The sequence below is a fragment of the Nasonia vitripennis genome, chromosome 5 (genome assembly GCF_009193385.2).
Source record: "Nasonia vitripennis strain AsymCx chromosome 5, Nvit_psr_1.1, whole genome shotgun sequence".
In the NCBI taxonomy this organism is placed as follows: domain Eukaryota; kingdom Metazoa; phylum Arthropoda; class Insecta; order Hymenoptera; family Pteromalidae; genus Nasonia; species Nasonia vitripennis.
This window is the reverse complement of record NC_045761.1, coordinates 18,308,640-18,323,518: the sequence shown is the minus strand read 5'-3', so window position 1 is coordinate 18,323,518 and position 14,879 is coordinate 18,308,640. Positions and strand designations below refer to the sequence as shown.

General features: G+C 40.5%; 3 protein-coding genes across 5 annotated transcripts in view; 2 read left to right on the top strand and 1 right to left on the bottom strand.

Annotated features, from left to right (window-relative positions):
* LOC100116126 (cellular tumor antigen p53) overlaps positions 1-14,879 on the top strand; it is a 58,419-nt gene that overhangs the window by 7,696 nt on the left and 35,844 nt on the right. The gene's annotated exons all lie outside the window — the stretch shown is intronic.
* Positions 1-14,879, top strand: part of LOC100121497 (Kv channel-interacting protein 1) — a 51,795-nt gene that overhangs the window by 15,368 nt on the left and 21,548 nt on the right. The window lies entirely within an intron of this gene.
* On the bottom strand, positions 4,551-7,442 carry LOC103315584. The gene is made up of 5 exons (XM_008205227.4): positions 5,795-7,442; positions 5,431-5,682; positions 5,100-5,343; positions 4,705-4,882; positions 4,551-4,632 (listed from the first exon to the last, which is right to left on the bottom strand). The coding sequence occupies exons 1-3, from the start codon at positions 6,030-6,032 to the stop codon at positions 5,135-5,137; spliced, it is 699 nt and encodes a 232-aa protein (XP_008203449.1). The 5' UTR covers positions 6,033-7,442; the 3' UTR covers positions 4,551-4,632; positions 4,705-4,882; positions 5,100-5,134.

The following is a 14,879-nucleotide window of genomic DNA, read 5'->3' as shown; positions in this document are numbered from 1 at the left end:
TATTTTTCTTTACAATGAGACGGGGATATCCGTCAAGCAGATTTTTGCAATTAAGAGGGAAGATGATCGAGCGGACGGGTTATGAAGCAGGAGTCAATTTGTGCGAGGGAGACGGCCGGACAAGTTTATTTCTGACGTCTAAAAGCATCTTCGGCCGGGCAAGTTTGAAGTCGATTGGTAAACTTGCACTCTCTTCGTATATAGCTCCGAGCCGATGACAAGTCGTGGAGAAATTTAGTTGCGAGAGTTTTCGGGCCAGTTTTCTCGGAGCTTATACTTCTTCTTCTTTCGGGTTAGCTTATGCGCTGTGGAAAAAAGTGGTGTATTATTTTGTGCGTAATTATTTAGTAGCGCTATGGAAACTATTTGAATGCATAATTTTATTATAATTTGTTCCTCGGATGACCTTCTGTCGTTCATGCTATAATTGCTGTGTATATTGAAGAGTAATTTTATAGCACCTACTGTTAGGTGAAAGGAGCTATTTATATTCAACATTATTTTCTACATCTTAAATTGCAACTCGAGTGTGCGTAATCGATCTTTGGTTGATAGAGTCGACGACGAGAATTTAACTATTGGACTTTGCTCGAATTTTCCGAAGTCTCTCAACTGCCTGCAGTGGCAAACTTTCAAATTCGAAACTTTCCTTCTTGCAGAAAATCAAAAAGACGTTGTGCATCTTCTGGAAAAAAATTAGGTCGTGCCTATACCTACCGAATATATAGACTATATATGCGCAACGATTATGCATCTGAAAACAATTACTAAGGGAAGCGGTATGTCGTCGGTCAATATGATTTCCTCTCTCGGCATTTCGACGCGTCGAAATCGAACGCGTGCACATAATGTCGCATTCAAGGTTTATGGACCGAAATCACATTCCGCAGTGACACGCGCTTATTCAAGCGGACAATTATACGCGCGTGAAAGATGACGGTTATTGGCTTTCCCTATAACTGTCCCGCTGTCGATTCGGGCTTTTTCAAACCCAAATGCTGATTCCAGAGTATTGTTATGCCTCTAACGAGGCTCCATACATATGAACGAAAGCTTCGAGAGCCAGCTGTCGTTAAAAAAATCAAAATTGAACACACAGCACGTGAGACGACGCATAAACAAAAACTAAACATTCCTACACCTATACTTGCACCAAATCCTCCGAAAGTGTGTGTAAAATACACAACAGCAGCTCGTCACCGTTTTGGCCGGTGTACAAAAATTCCGACAACAGACCTCGATTCATCTTATCCGGGATATCGCGACATCGAAAGCACACAGCAACAGCTTGTCCGTTATCGCCAGCATCCCGGTGGGAGAGAGAGTTTCGGTGTACAGTATGTAGTGCATTATAGTCGTCGTTTTATTGGCCGTCGCTCGATCTCTTGAAACGCGGCCACTCGAGCGCGAGCAGAGCCACTACTGAAGCTGTTTTTTTCCTCGCTTGCTCTCTCAGGAGGAAGAATTAAGTGGAGAACGCAGGGAAATAATCGCGGCTCTTTGCTTGGCTGGATTTAGGTTTGTACGAGTGGGTCTCGGGGATTTCTTCGAGTGGATAATGCGGTGATTTTGTGACTTTCCCGATGCTTTTGTTTGGTTTGCTTGAAATTTGATGATTTTCTCAGGGAGTGAGCACTTATGCTGGTCTGGAAGTTTTGGAACGTTTAGGAAAAAATTGTTGGTGGAAGTCGCAGAATTTTAGTTGAGTGTCTGAATCATACAATCTGAGCAGCTATCTTACTAACGATTTTTCTAACGAGATCACCTTACCTATCAGTGCGATGACGAAACGCATAAATATTCTCAGAATAGCACAGCAACAGCCATGCAAATATCAGACTCTCGACTAAAAAGTCGCAAGATGTGCCTCTCCGTCCAGGATGCAAATTCCCGAGAACTTGCCTCTCCAATAAAAAAAAATCCTCTCGCCATCCATATACATATCTATGCAGCCTCTCATCCCAAGCGCAAATTTAGGCAGAGCCACTCTCACGCCCCAAACAAATTACCACTCGTCGGAACTCGATTATTCGCTCGAGAAAAGTTCCGTTTTTAGGTACGCCGGAGAGGCAGTTATGGCCGTGGCTTCTTCTCAACTTTCGGCTCACGCGAATTTACATAGTCGAGAGATTTTTGCGCGGAACAACGAGAGACGCGGTCTAGTCTTTAATTCACGGCGAGTTCGCTCTCGGCGTAGAAGTATGTAGGTATAAGAGCTGTTGGTTTTGCGGTTGCCGAGCCTGGTGGGAAACTGCGGTCCACGAATTTACACATCGGCGACGAGAGGGAATTAGCCAGGTATGATATGTGGATTAGCTTGTGCCTTGGTGGCGAGTCGCGGTTTTGTTCGACGAGAAGGTTTTCACTGGTGCGAAGCGTTCTGTTTTCTGATTCGGTTATTTTTCAAACACAAGCTTTTGCAAATTTATCACTCTTACAGCGATAAATTGAATGATATTCGGTTACTCGCGTTCCTTTTGAATATTACCGATGAAATTCGATCCATCGTCACAGTATGTACTCGCAATGTTTCACCTTTCAAAAGAATATACAGAGATTTATACACAGTATTTTTTATAATCAGTCAAAGCGAAATTTACGATACGATATTTTCGAATAAACCCCGCTAAACCGGCCTTTATTATTCTTCTCCGCGAATTTATGGCTCGACCTTTCATTGTTCCCCTCATCGCTTATTTTTCCCTCACCTCTCTCTCGTAGCTTCGACTTTTACAGAGTACATCGTAAAAAACACAAAAATATATTTCACTGATTTCACTTCGCAGTAAAGGTACAGCTATACCGCGTATATGAATTTTTACTGCACCCGCACCTTCGGGAAAACACATCCGGGCCCTCTGCTTCCGCTGAAATTACGACTGGAAATATCTGGGTTGAGCCTCCGCCCTAAACAGTATCGATAGAAATACGCACGCGGACGATTTTTAAATCTAATAACGACACCAAAAAAAGAAATCTCACACATGCGAAGCTTGCGCTTTTTGTATCGATCTCACGAGGAGGGTATGGAAAACACACGAGTCGCGCGATAAATTCCGTATTTCATTGGCCGAGAGCAGTTTTTGCCGAGCCGCTTCTCGACGTATAATGGCGCTATATTACTTCCCTAGCGGAGATGTGCGCCGGCGTTTCGGTGCGCGACTACGAATTTGCTGGCCGAGCTTGTGCGGATGTCAAACATATTTCCTGCATTTATCGCCGCTGCATACTTCTCCGAGGTCGTATAAGCGGATGAGGTCTTTGTTTTCATTTTGCCGGCGTTCAAGGATAGGCATCCGCTTGCAGCTCATATCCCAGATTCTATCGTGGCTGATGCACATGCATGCTTGGCTCACGACGTTTCGTTGCTCTCACTCTCTGGGAAATGTGCTTGCTTATAATGCGGGTTTCATTTATTTCCAGACGATGAATCTTGATTCTTGTTGATTACGAGTCGCGCTTTTATTCGTGTATTCTCAATGTCGATCTAATTTTAAGAATGAATTACAATGAAAGAACAAACGGACAAGGAACTCAAATTCGTTTGCAGCAGCTTCGGGGCAAGAAGTCCAATGAAATCCAGCGCATGAATGATTCATTTACAACATGGATATTCTCCCCCTGCATTCTCTTCTTTGTTTGCATCGAATTACGTATGCACGGAAAGAAAAAAGAGCGACGCTACAGTATAGCATAGCTAGTCGTAAAAGGAAACCGTTTTGGACTGGCCTCCATCCCTCCCACCGCTTACACTCTAGAGTCTCTGCCTAGCGACGCTAGGTGGCGTATAGGCACTTTTCTATAACCCTCATCAGGATTTGCCACAGAAGGCGTTAATAGCAGGGTTAGCCGCCTCTGCCAAAAACATCTTTGCCAATATAGACCTGCCGCTTGAGCCGCTAATGCTATCTTACTTCATAAATATTATCTCCTTGCACGTAGAGCAAATTCGCCGTTGGTGTTTATCTATAGGCGTCGCTATACATATACAGGAGCTTCTAGTCTACTTCACATCACATACACATTTAATCTCGTGACTTGGTATCACATTCAACCGAAAGACTAATGAAAGTTCACGCAGAATTACGCCATAACTCCTTCAGTATGCGCTTTTGACTGCGTGGGATTAAATTTTGTTTAATTATCCATGAAAGAGGCAAGCTACGGCCCAATAATGAAACAGTAATGGCAGTTAGTGCTGCAGTACTGGTTGTCAATAATTGCCCCAGTGCTGACTCCTTTACTGAAATGATAAGAACGGCCCAGGGGTGTAAAATGTATACTGGCCCATAGCTTTCAACCAGTACTATCTGTACTCTCGCAAAATCCCGTTATACCAGGTTCCAGAGAATTCGCCCAAATAAAACTATGAAACTTCAAAAAATTTTAGGTAATAAATACATGAAAAACATGTTTTATAGTAAGATTTGGATTTATTGAATTATGTTTACATATATGGTTTAAATAACCTTAAATCTTCGTAGAAAACGATAACATAAGCATAAACATAACTTTTTAACAAAATAATGTTCATCAACTGATTTTTTTTAAGAACTGCGATTTTGCTTGCCCTTCTCTCTATCAGGTGCACCGGAAAACCAGCGTGATGCATAACTTGTTATGCTTTCCAATCTTACAGCAAATTTTTCATTAGAACTTTACATTTTATATAGTTTTAGATAATCAATTTTTAAATATTCATACCGGTCAATATTTTGTAGGTGTTGGTACTGCTGAAATCCAGCTATCCCTGGCCCTTAATTTTTCTTCCGCAAGCTGAATAGTTAGTTTGGACGGCTTTCGTGATAATGGCCTTCAAAATTTTCCCAAGCGCTACCTTGAAACAATCTTCTCGGATGTCCAGTCGAACCATTCTAGTTTTCTGGAAAAAAATGATGAACACAAATAAATATAATAATCCATGACTTTAATGCTAGTTGTATTTTTAAATTTTAGGTTTTGATAATCACTACGAGCTAATTTTAAATTTTGCTCGTAGTGATTATGCCAAACCTAAAGTTAACAAATAAAAATATATACGCGCACTTTATTAGTGTAAAGAAGTAAAAAAGAAAAATAATAAATATGTTGGTAATTACCAATGCGTTTTTTTCCTTCATCCAGGGCTAAAGTCTCATCGAATTGTTGAAATTCCTCTTGCACAGAAAAAGGGAACGTCGGAAGAATTTGCACCCCTGCAGCCTCCAAAAATTGGCATATTCATGTTGAGGTTCTTTAAAAACTCGCGCAAATCGTATTGTATGTTGGCCTTGATACGATTTATTTTTTTGCTTAAATTCGTCTCTAGCTCTTCTAAGTCTTTCTTCGTTATAAGTGCACGACCTTCAAAGAATAACGCAATGTTATAAATGTGTATTGTTTTAGAATTACGCGTTGTAAATACAATTTTTAGGCTAGTTGTTGACTTACTTTTTTTATTTACTGGCTCTTCAGTCTCGATAACCTCAACTTCATTGGCTCTTTTTCTGGAATTTGTCGGGGCGGGTTTTTCAAGCACAGGTGGAGGCGGCAATTCATCAAGCTCGAATTCAGCTTCAGCACTTTCAAGCACACGTTGCGGAGCATCAACACCATTGCCAATGTGTTCGTCCATATCTGAGCTCGAAATATCTCCCACCTCGAATGATTTTTCTAGTCGTCGCATCCCTTGTTCATAGTTTCCTAGAAAAATAATTTATGTATAGCCTACAACAAGTTCAATATCACTCGTATCCTGTACTCGGCGTACATATGATTTTGCGTACTATATGTTAAAATATTAAAATTTACTCACTTGCTTCTTTTAAAAGCTCGAGTTCATATGCAATCCAGTCAATGTCGGGATCTTTCTCCGATTTCACCCAGTCAGAGACAAACTTGTAATCGTTGCTCGGCGGATACACGCAAAACCACGTATATTGGTTTTCATACAGCCAAGAGCGTGGCACAAGTTCGACGGCTTGTTTTCCGTTCTTCAGCGTGTAATTTTTGAAAACAACTATAGCAAACTTAGTCGAGGCGCGTAGTGGCATTTTGAACTTTCAAAAGTAATCATCGTTTCCTTTTGGGTTAAGTTCGACAGGGCAAGCGCTCCAGTTTTCGTACGTGTGAAATGAGCGCGAAAGATAATTAAACAGTCCATAGCAACAAAGTCGAGACAAAAGAGAAATTAAATTCGAATGCGGGTTGAATTTTCATAATTTTTAAAAAACGTTGAATTATCGAAACGTATAATGGAATTATAATTTATAAATTGTAATATACTCGAGGTAACTTATTTTTTGATACGATGTGTTCAAAGTTTTACTTGAGTTTCGCGCAGGGAATGTCAAAAAATCGTATGTGCACATGCACAGAATCAAATTTTTAATTTGTAAATAAATAAGCAATAAAGATTCTTTCTCGTGTTACACTCTTTTTTATTCGATTTTATTATCAAATATTCACATGTGAAGTAATTCAATTATATAACACTTTGTAGTGATCATTATTTTTAAACATTTTTTTTAAATATTATCACAATCGTGAGTTTTTAACGTTTTCGATTTTTTACAAGTTGTTGCACACCAACATTCTTTGATTCACACGGGTATTCAAAAGAATTTTCACACTTTAAATAATGACCTTGCATTTTCAGCGTTTGTCCATCAAAGAACAATCGATTTATTCCTAAAATTCGACCGTTTTTCAAGGAAACTACATTGTTAGGTTTCACAGTTTTTATAGTATTTTCTCTAAACGTTATCTCTAATAATTCACACTTCGTCATTCTTTCCTAAATAGCTTTTCGCATTTGAGAAATCCTTTTTTAAACATCTACTAAACACATAATTTTTTCGAACAAATTTAGTTGTGACAGATTGCATTTCATGTAATCGGCGAGTTACTTGAACTAAAGGATTGTTTGGACTCCGAATCAACTTACGGATTTGACCGAGACATTTTTCAAATGGAAACGCTGAGAAAGATGACAGAGAAGCGTTCATGTATTTGACATCACTTGCAACGTGAATTAGGTTATGAAAGTTCATAACTTGGGAATCATTGCCATACATCTTAGGCATTAATAAGAAAAATTTCTTTAGTAAAGTATCTGCATAATCAGCTTGACTTACAGCAAGCTCTTCATTAAATAGAATTCGACTCGCAACATAGAGTAACAATAAATGTTTGTACTTATTTGTTGTTATAAATTTTTTAAATCAAAAAGGAAGTATGTACAATAAAATAAATCTATACTGTGTGGCTTTCCAATGACTCTGTTCTTGTAAATTAAATGATTTTCTTTGAAATTCCATAGTAATATGCGGACTTATATCTTTCAAAATTCCTTCTAATTCACATTTTTGTTTTGAACCTAATTTTTTTTACTACTTTTATCAGTATATTTTTCAAAAATTGATTTCATTATACCCAAGTGGAACAAATGCATTGAGTCCAAAAAAAATTGATTGACCGGATCAAAGTTTGGTATTCGAGCCACGGGTGAAGTCACATTTGGTTGGTGATGTTCAACCTTTATTGTTTAACCATTTTTTTACGCTTTTAAAACGTTAAACTTTTACTTGACTCTGCTTCGACCGTGAATGATTGACAACATTGATTTTTAACGTTCCATTTCCCACTCCCATTAAGAACTCAAATATTTAAAATTATCATGTTTACTTCAAAATTTACTTTTGACCACTAAAAATTTGTTAACGAATGTTAAACAAGCATCCTAGTGAGAGGCAAGGGGACTCACAGTAAACAAGCACCCCAGTGAGAGGCAAGGGGACTCACGTTAAAAAAGCACCCCAAAGGGAACATAATCCTAATACGTCCACGTCGTTGTTCCTGGGTAGCGCTGAAATTAGGGAATTATTTTCTTTTCAAGGTAAATATTTTCATGGTCATTGTCACATTGGGTTTGAATATTCATCATAAAAGTACATTAACTACGATTATTCTATCAGAAAATGCGATTAAATTGCAATTACAGTATTTCTTAACATTTGACCTTGAAATGACCTTGTGAAGGTCATGAAAAAAATTTTGAAATACCGTTTCGGACGTAAAATTTCCTGTTCTTTCCAAATATGCTATCAAAAATAGGGGTTCCTATTTAAAAAAAATTTGACCTTCAAATGACCTTGAAATTTGAGTTCAAGGTCAAAACTAATTGCACAAAAAGATGTCCCCCTTGATCCTGGACAACTTTCATCTGAACAATTTTTCTGTTCATGGCTTAATTTAGGAGTTATTAGACTGGTTTGATTAAAATGGCCCACCCTGTAGATCAAAATGTAAGAGTTAAGGTTAAGTATACGTAAAGGTACAATCTAATATTGATTTTATAAATACGTGTGAATTTTGATTTTGTTCACTAACTACCTGATCGAAACTTTCACTTGCACAACTATCAGTCGATTTGGCCATAGTAATAGATTTTGTGTCATTTTCATCGTAATGTTCATGTTCATATACACGTTCAGCGTTTATTTTGGAATCTCGAAAACTAGTCGTTTTAATAACTTTTGCATCACTATCAGTTTCAGAGCACACTGAAGAATGCGAACTGTGTTTGCTCGCAGATCCTGAAGAAATTCTTGCTCTTTTAAGAGCTCTTTTTTTCACATACGTGTAAGGTAACTTAGTCATCTTTCTTGAAATGCTATACTTTTATTTATACCAGAAAGAGGTTAGTCAGGTTATGGATGTGTTTTTGTTTTGATCAATAGCAACTACGGGCGGAATCGAATGAACTTATAACGCGAGACGGTTTCCAAATATTAAGCACAACTACAGTTCGGCAATCTTTACTAGGACTATGCATTCATCCGACACTGGCTAGTTCTTATCAAATCAGTAATGGGAAAATAGTCGAGCCAATACAGGCGGACAATAAATCGTCTACAAGTAAAAAGCCAGTACGGGCCCCCGTACTCTCAGTCTCGGTAGTTCTTACATGGATAAATTTATATTTTGTATAATTTGTACGGCTCGATTTAAAATATAATTTCCACAAAGAGGAACTCCCACTTGGATCTGCATAAGAAAGAGAGAGAGAGCGGATGAAAGCCCGTACATTTGGGTCACTACTTAGGCACAGATTATACGCGCGCAGTATTTCGTTTATTTATATAGCTTTATAACGAGAATCGCGCGCTTTTTCTCGCGACGCTGCACCTTAGCTCTCGGGAAATTAATCGCCCGACCGCGAATTTATGTTTGCTAAACGAGTTCTTAATCACTCGCTATAAGCGCGTCCTTGTGTGCGCAATTTTTAATTAAATAACGCGATATCGCTATTAATTTTCCAAGCTCGTATAATCCCGAACGTCATATTGTTATAGCGTGGGTTATTAAATTTCACACAGGGAAGCTCAAAAATATTCTAAAATTACGTCGCAAAATAACCACAAGCATCGGTTTTAATTACGCGAAAACCACGTTGCTACTGCGCAAAAAGCGAGGAAAATCTCGGCGAACGATACATCCCCTCACAAGCATCAAGGCTCCCGCAAAAACTCGCGTCGCTGCGGAGAGGCGCGTTCGGTCTGCCGTGAAATCGCTAGAACTCGACTTTGTTGTAGATTTTTCGTTCGCGCTCTGTTCCCACTGCTCGCGTTTATAACTCGTTCTTTTTCTCTCTTCCTTCGACGCCAGGGACAGAAAATGGCTGGTGTGCATAGTCCGTGAGAAAATTGCGCGGGAGAATAACAGCGAAAGAAATTTTTCGCCCAAGGAGTAGCGGAGGTCTGCTCGCGAAACAGGTTTCTGCGCGTGAGAGATGGTTTTTACGGGGGTGGGGCTTTCGTGCTCATGAATTTTTCGTTCGGTTAAATTATACGCGGGGACGAATTGCGGTGGCGGAGAGATGAAATAAGTGCACAGTCGCGCTTTTGTAATTCGTTTCTTTGGAATTTGTTCAAGAATGAAGAAAATAGGGGAAAAAGTGGCATTGCGATATTCGCAAGGACCATCGCGTGATAAAAGCGAAAAAGTATAGGTTTTGTGGATGTATTTTATCGGAATGCGGGCTTCTAGTGCAAATAACGCAGGCTTCATTAAATATTAAGGCAGACGTGTACATAGAGCCTTTTTAATATATAGGCTTTATATTTACGCTGCAGCTACGGTATATAAAGTGCCTCGAATTTAGGTCGGCTCCCGTTTGAGCGAAATCTCTGTTGCATCGGCGACAGTTTTAAATACGCATTTAACGTTCATTAAGCAAATGGCCGATAAATCATCGGATTTTATTGTAAGCGATTATGTACTCGTTACTTTTTTTCTCTAATATTAATGCGTTGATTAATTGTAAAATCGAAATTCAAAATATACCCTTTACAATAGAATTTCAAACATGTAAATTCCGCAAGTTACTAAATCTAAAATAATTACAACCGAATTCCAGAGAGAACGAGGAAAAATTATAAAAAGAATCAACCCTGTGACCAAAGTTTCGAGAGGTTAATCCGCAATCGAGAGCTTAGCGCGTAATCCAGTATAGGAATTCACGACAATTTTTTCGCGAAACTTTTCGAATCGCCCCTTATATACACGGCTTCTTTTCTCTCTCGTTAAGCATTCAGCGCAAAACTTTTCGGCTTTCCAACACGGAGAAAGTTTAATTTACCTATTAAAAGCTCCGAAACAAAAACGATGTGCTTCATTGATTGCGCATTATTATCGTCGTTTTAAACCGCTCGGATGAGACGTAATGGAAACGTGATTGACGCTTCGCGTCGTGGCGCGAGCGCTGACGCGAATATTACGTCGTCGATGTATACACTTGATAAATCGATAATACACCGGCCTCGTGTCGCCTACGCGTGTGCACCGTAAATATCCCGCCTTCATAAGCAGCACATAGTTTCAGTTTGGGAAGCAACAGTTCGCCCGTGTGTGTATACGTATAGCTGTATGTACATGTTAATTCGAAACAAAAATGAAGAGGACCTATTGTATTTCAGTAGATTAAGTCCGGGACTGTTCAGACGATGTCCTGATACCTTTTCCGTGATAAATAATCTTTCGGTACACACGCACACAGGCCTGTCAAAAAAGATCGATGAGAAAACGTTCGATTGCACTCATCCGTCACTTTAAACATCACCCCGCAGCGGAGTCGGAGATCGACGGGGATGATTAAGTTAGCCGTGTAAGCCAGAAATTCGAAGCCGCGCGCGCTGCGAGCGCACCGAGGAATTAGCCAGAGAGAGAAATTAAATTTCCTTTATTTAGCCGCTGAAACAAGATTGCGGTGGTGATATACCTATACAACTTTATCCTCTCGAGCTACATAGCCATAGGTCAAAGTAGACAAAATTTTCACGGAATTAAGCCTCTCTCTCTCCTGAGCGCGTGGACCAACGCTTACCTTAACGATCTCCCTTCATCGCCGAGCGCGAGTCGTTAAAATGGACCGTTTAAGATAAACTGCGAGAGGCGCTCTGAAGTACGAAAATTTTAATTGGATCCTTTGATAGCGTCCGTTTTGGCGCCGAAATGCAACGTTGTGTTCGTTGTTGTTGATAAAAGCTTGCGTGGTATGCAGAGATTAAAACAGTCGTTTTCTTTTTTCAACAAAATAATGTTGAACCAGAGTTTGATTGGATTTTGAAAAAAAATTGTATCTTCCTCGACGTTGATGGACAGGCGTCGATCGCTCTAATGTAGATACGCCGAGTCAGGATTTATAAAAATTCGTAAATTTATAAAAACTAATAGGAAAAAGCGAAAAAGAAAATTATAAACTCCGATTCTGTCGCAGCCTCTCGAAGAAAAAAAAACAAGTCTCCTCCCCCTCGAGAAAAGCTCCAAACTTATACCTACGCAGCAGCGGCAGTACAAGCTTTGACATAATTCGGTAAACACGCGAGAGTATATTCGAAAAGAGATAGTCGTCGTCGCGCATATATATACATAAGCGCATATATAAAGGATAAAGACAGGCGCACTATACACATATCAGTAAAGGGAGAATCGAAGAAAGCGAATTGCGGGACAAAAAGAGAGTGAAAGAGAGAAAGGGAAGTCGAGCTACGCCGTTGCTCCAGTGCGTTGCCATGGTGACCCCCGGGATGCCCGGGATTGGAGCTATCTTTCTCTCTCGCACTTGTGTGCTCTCTCGCAACGTGTATTTTCGCTGCGTCTCTCTCTCTCTCCCACACATACAGCCGCCTTACATTTCACACGTGCTTCTCACGCGGCCGATTTCTCCTTCGCGCTCGGACTGCTAGATTATAAGTATGCTATAAGTGCATCTATGTACAGGGCTTACATTGGCCTGGGAGAACGAAATTTTTCGAGGAGCGCGTTTCTGGAGCGAGAGAGAATCCGATAGAGGAGTTTGATGGATTTCGACTGTGCGCAGGAGTTATAGGTCGATTGGATAAGGCTCTTCTTTTTATTGCCGGATATGTGATCCTCATGTAGAGCGTATAGAAATTGAAATCTTGTTTGCAGTTACTTTTTTTTCTCTAATGCCTTCGCTTATAATATATTCCTCCGTGATGGTCGTCCTATACGCTCGACGAGTTACGAGTCGAAGGACGATATTCGACGTGATCGAAAAGTTGGGAAAATTCAATTTCCTGCAATTTCTGACAGCCAACGCGTACAGCAGGGAAACTTTTTCGCCTCACGATGCGGCGATCAGTTGATGTGCGGTTCGAGAGCGCTGTATGCGTCGACGTTTATTTGAATTCAAAACAGCTAATGGTAACTCGAACTTTCTCGGGTTGCACGGTGCCTTATACAACTACGCACCCCTGAAATTGGAGCATATTTGGCGCGTGTTTATCCTCTCGTCTTCTCAAACACTCGTTCGCGAGAGCGACGCGAGCGACGCCTTTGCATTTGAAATTCTAGTTTTCAGAGAATAAATATTGACGCTCGCGCTGCATGCATCCAAGATGCGCTTGGCATTTTCTCCGCATTTGCTCTTTTATTTCGTTAATGTATGAACTCGGAGAGACGTCGAGGGAGAATCAATTTCATTTCTAACCATACATTTCGCGTATGTGAATCGATCAGTGGCACACTTGTGAAAATGTCGTGTTTGCGAAGCTCGCCGAAAGTTGAATATTTGATAGGTCGTGTATGCTCTTTCTCTGGCGTATGTGCCTGTCATATGCGCACGTATTGTATTAGTTGGTGAGTTATATTCAAAACTGAGTAGTTCCAAAATTTCAAAATATTCTCATTTCGGTGAATACTGTAACGCTGATTCAATAAAATCATTCAGCGTGTACTGATAAGTAACTCTTTAATAAAAGTCCCGTTAAAAGTAAATAAAGAGAAAGATAATTTTGTTAAAATGCATTTTTGCTATTTAAAAAAGCCATAAAATTATTATGAGCATGACCAGCGAGAATCAGCGATCAAAACAAAGTAGTCTTGAACCAAACCTTTCCCTGCACCATTCAAAGCCATCGTGTTATTCCGGTCAACGAAGGTAGATGGCGCATGGGCGCTTTCCTATTTCCCTCAACACTATCTGCGAGCCAAGTGCATATATAGCGGTTTGAGTCACCTCTATGCCGAAACTGTATTAATTGTTATAGGCCTGCTTGAATCGCTCATGTTATAACTGAAACGCGATACGATTACATTCATTTTAAAATGGCATCATTGTTTCGCGAAAAAATCGCCGACACTGGGAAAATCCCAGCTCTGGCCCGGTTGTAGAAATCGGTGCGCCAGTGTTGGCATACTGGCTCTGGGCCATAGTTGGGCCAATACTGTTCACATATTATCAAATGGCCTGGTGCCGGACCAGTACTCCATCCATATTTGCACAATTTTCAAAACATGATCAGCCTGATGCTGGCACACTCGCAGAAATTCCGCTCATTCCGACGTCGGAACAGTACTAGACCGATGTTACTGCCAACACTGTGCCGACGTCGGCATATCGGCGCGCAGTACTAGGCCGACGTCGGGCCGGACGTAAATTTTTTCGCGGGTGTTTATGAAAATATCCCAAACTCTTCTACAACACACCTATATACCACGCCTCTAAGTTCGCTCCTTCGATCTCATACCTGCAGGAAAAATACAAAGTCAGGTCGTCGCGGCTCTTTGATCTGCACACTATAGCTCGAAGCGGCCGATGACGAGCCTCCGTGTGTGTCCCGGGCCGCCTATATCCGTCCGTATAACGCTTTCAATCGAATTTTCCCGCTCGTTCGCCGGATTTCGCGGTCCCGGATATGGAGGCTATGTAACTCTATTCGGCGCAAGGGTAATTTTCGAGTGGGATTGACGCTTTTTGTCTGCTATAACTGCATATCTGAGGTCTATCGCGGCCAGTCAACTGGATATTTGGAGACTCGGAATTGACTCTTTCTTCGGTGGAAAGTCGATAGAGGAAACGTTGCCTCGGGGTATGTTTTTGCGAAAGAGGCACGGAACTGTACGGTAAAAAGTGCTTCTTTTTCGAAATTTGTTTTTTATGTATGCAGCTCTGCAGTATCCATCACGAAAATTCTTTACTCTCTTTTAGCTTGTAGAAACGCGTGTATTCGTTGCGAAACGCTGCGTAAGCTTCAAGACTATTCTTTTCGTTTAACTTCGAAAATAGTAATACATATTCCTCGCGAGAGATAAGTTGCATCTATTTGCGCAATACACAGAGAGGAGAGCTTAGGGAGATTTCCCCACAAGCCAAGAGTAGCTACAAAGTGGGCATCGATCAACGTCGCAAAAATGCTCCATATTTAAACTTCTCCTCCGCGCACACTTCGGAGACTCTCTCGTTGCTGACCTCAAAAAAGCTTATGAATCCTAAATGATCTTTAAACCGCTTTTATATCCAGTACCTCCTCGCCGTGCGACGCGTGACGCGTACATGTCTCGGATTAATAATCGCCGCGGATATTTTTTCCAAA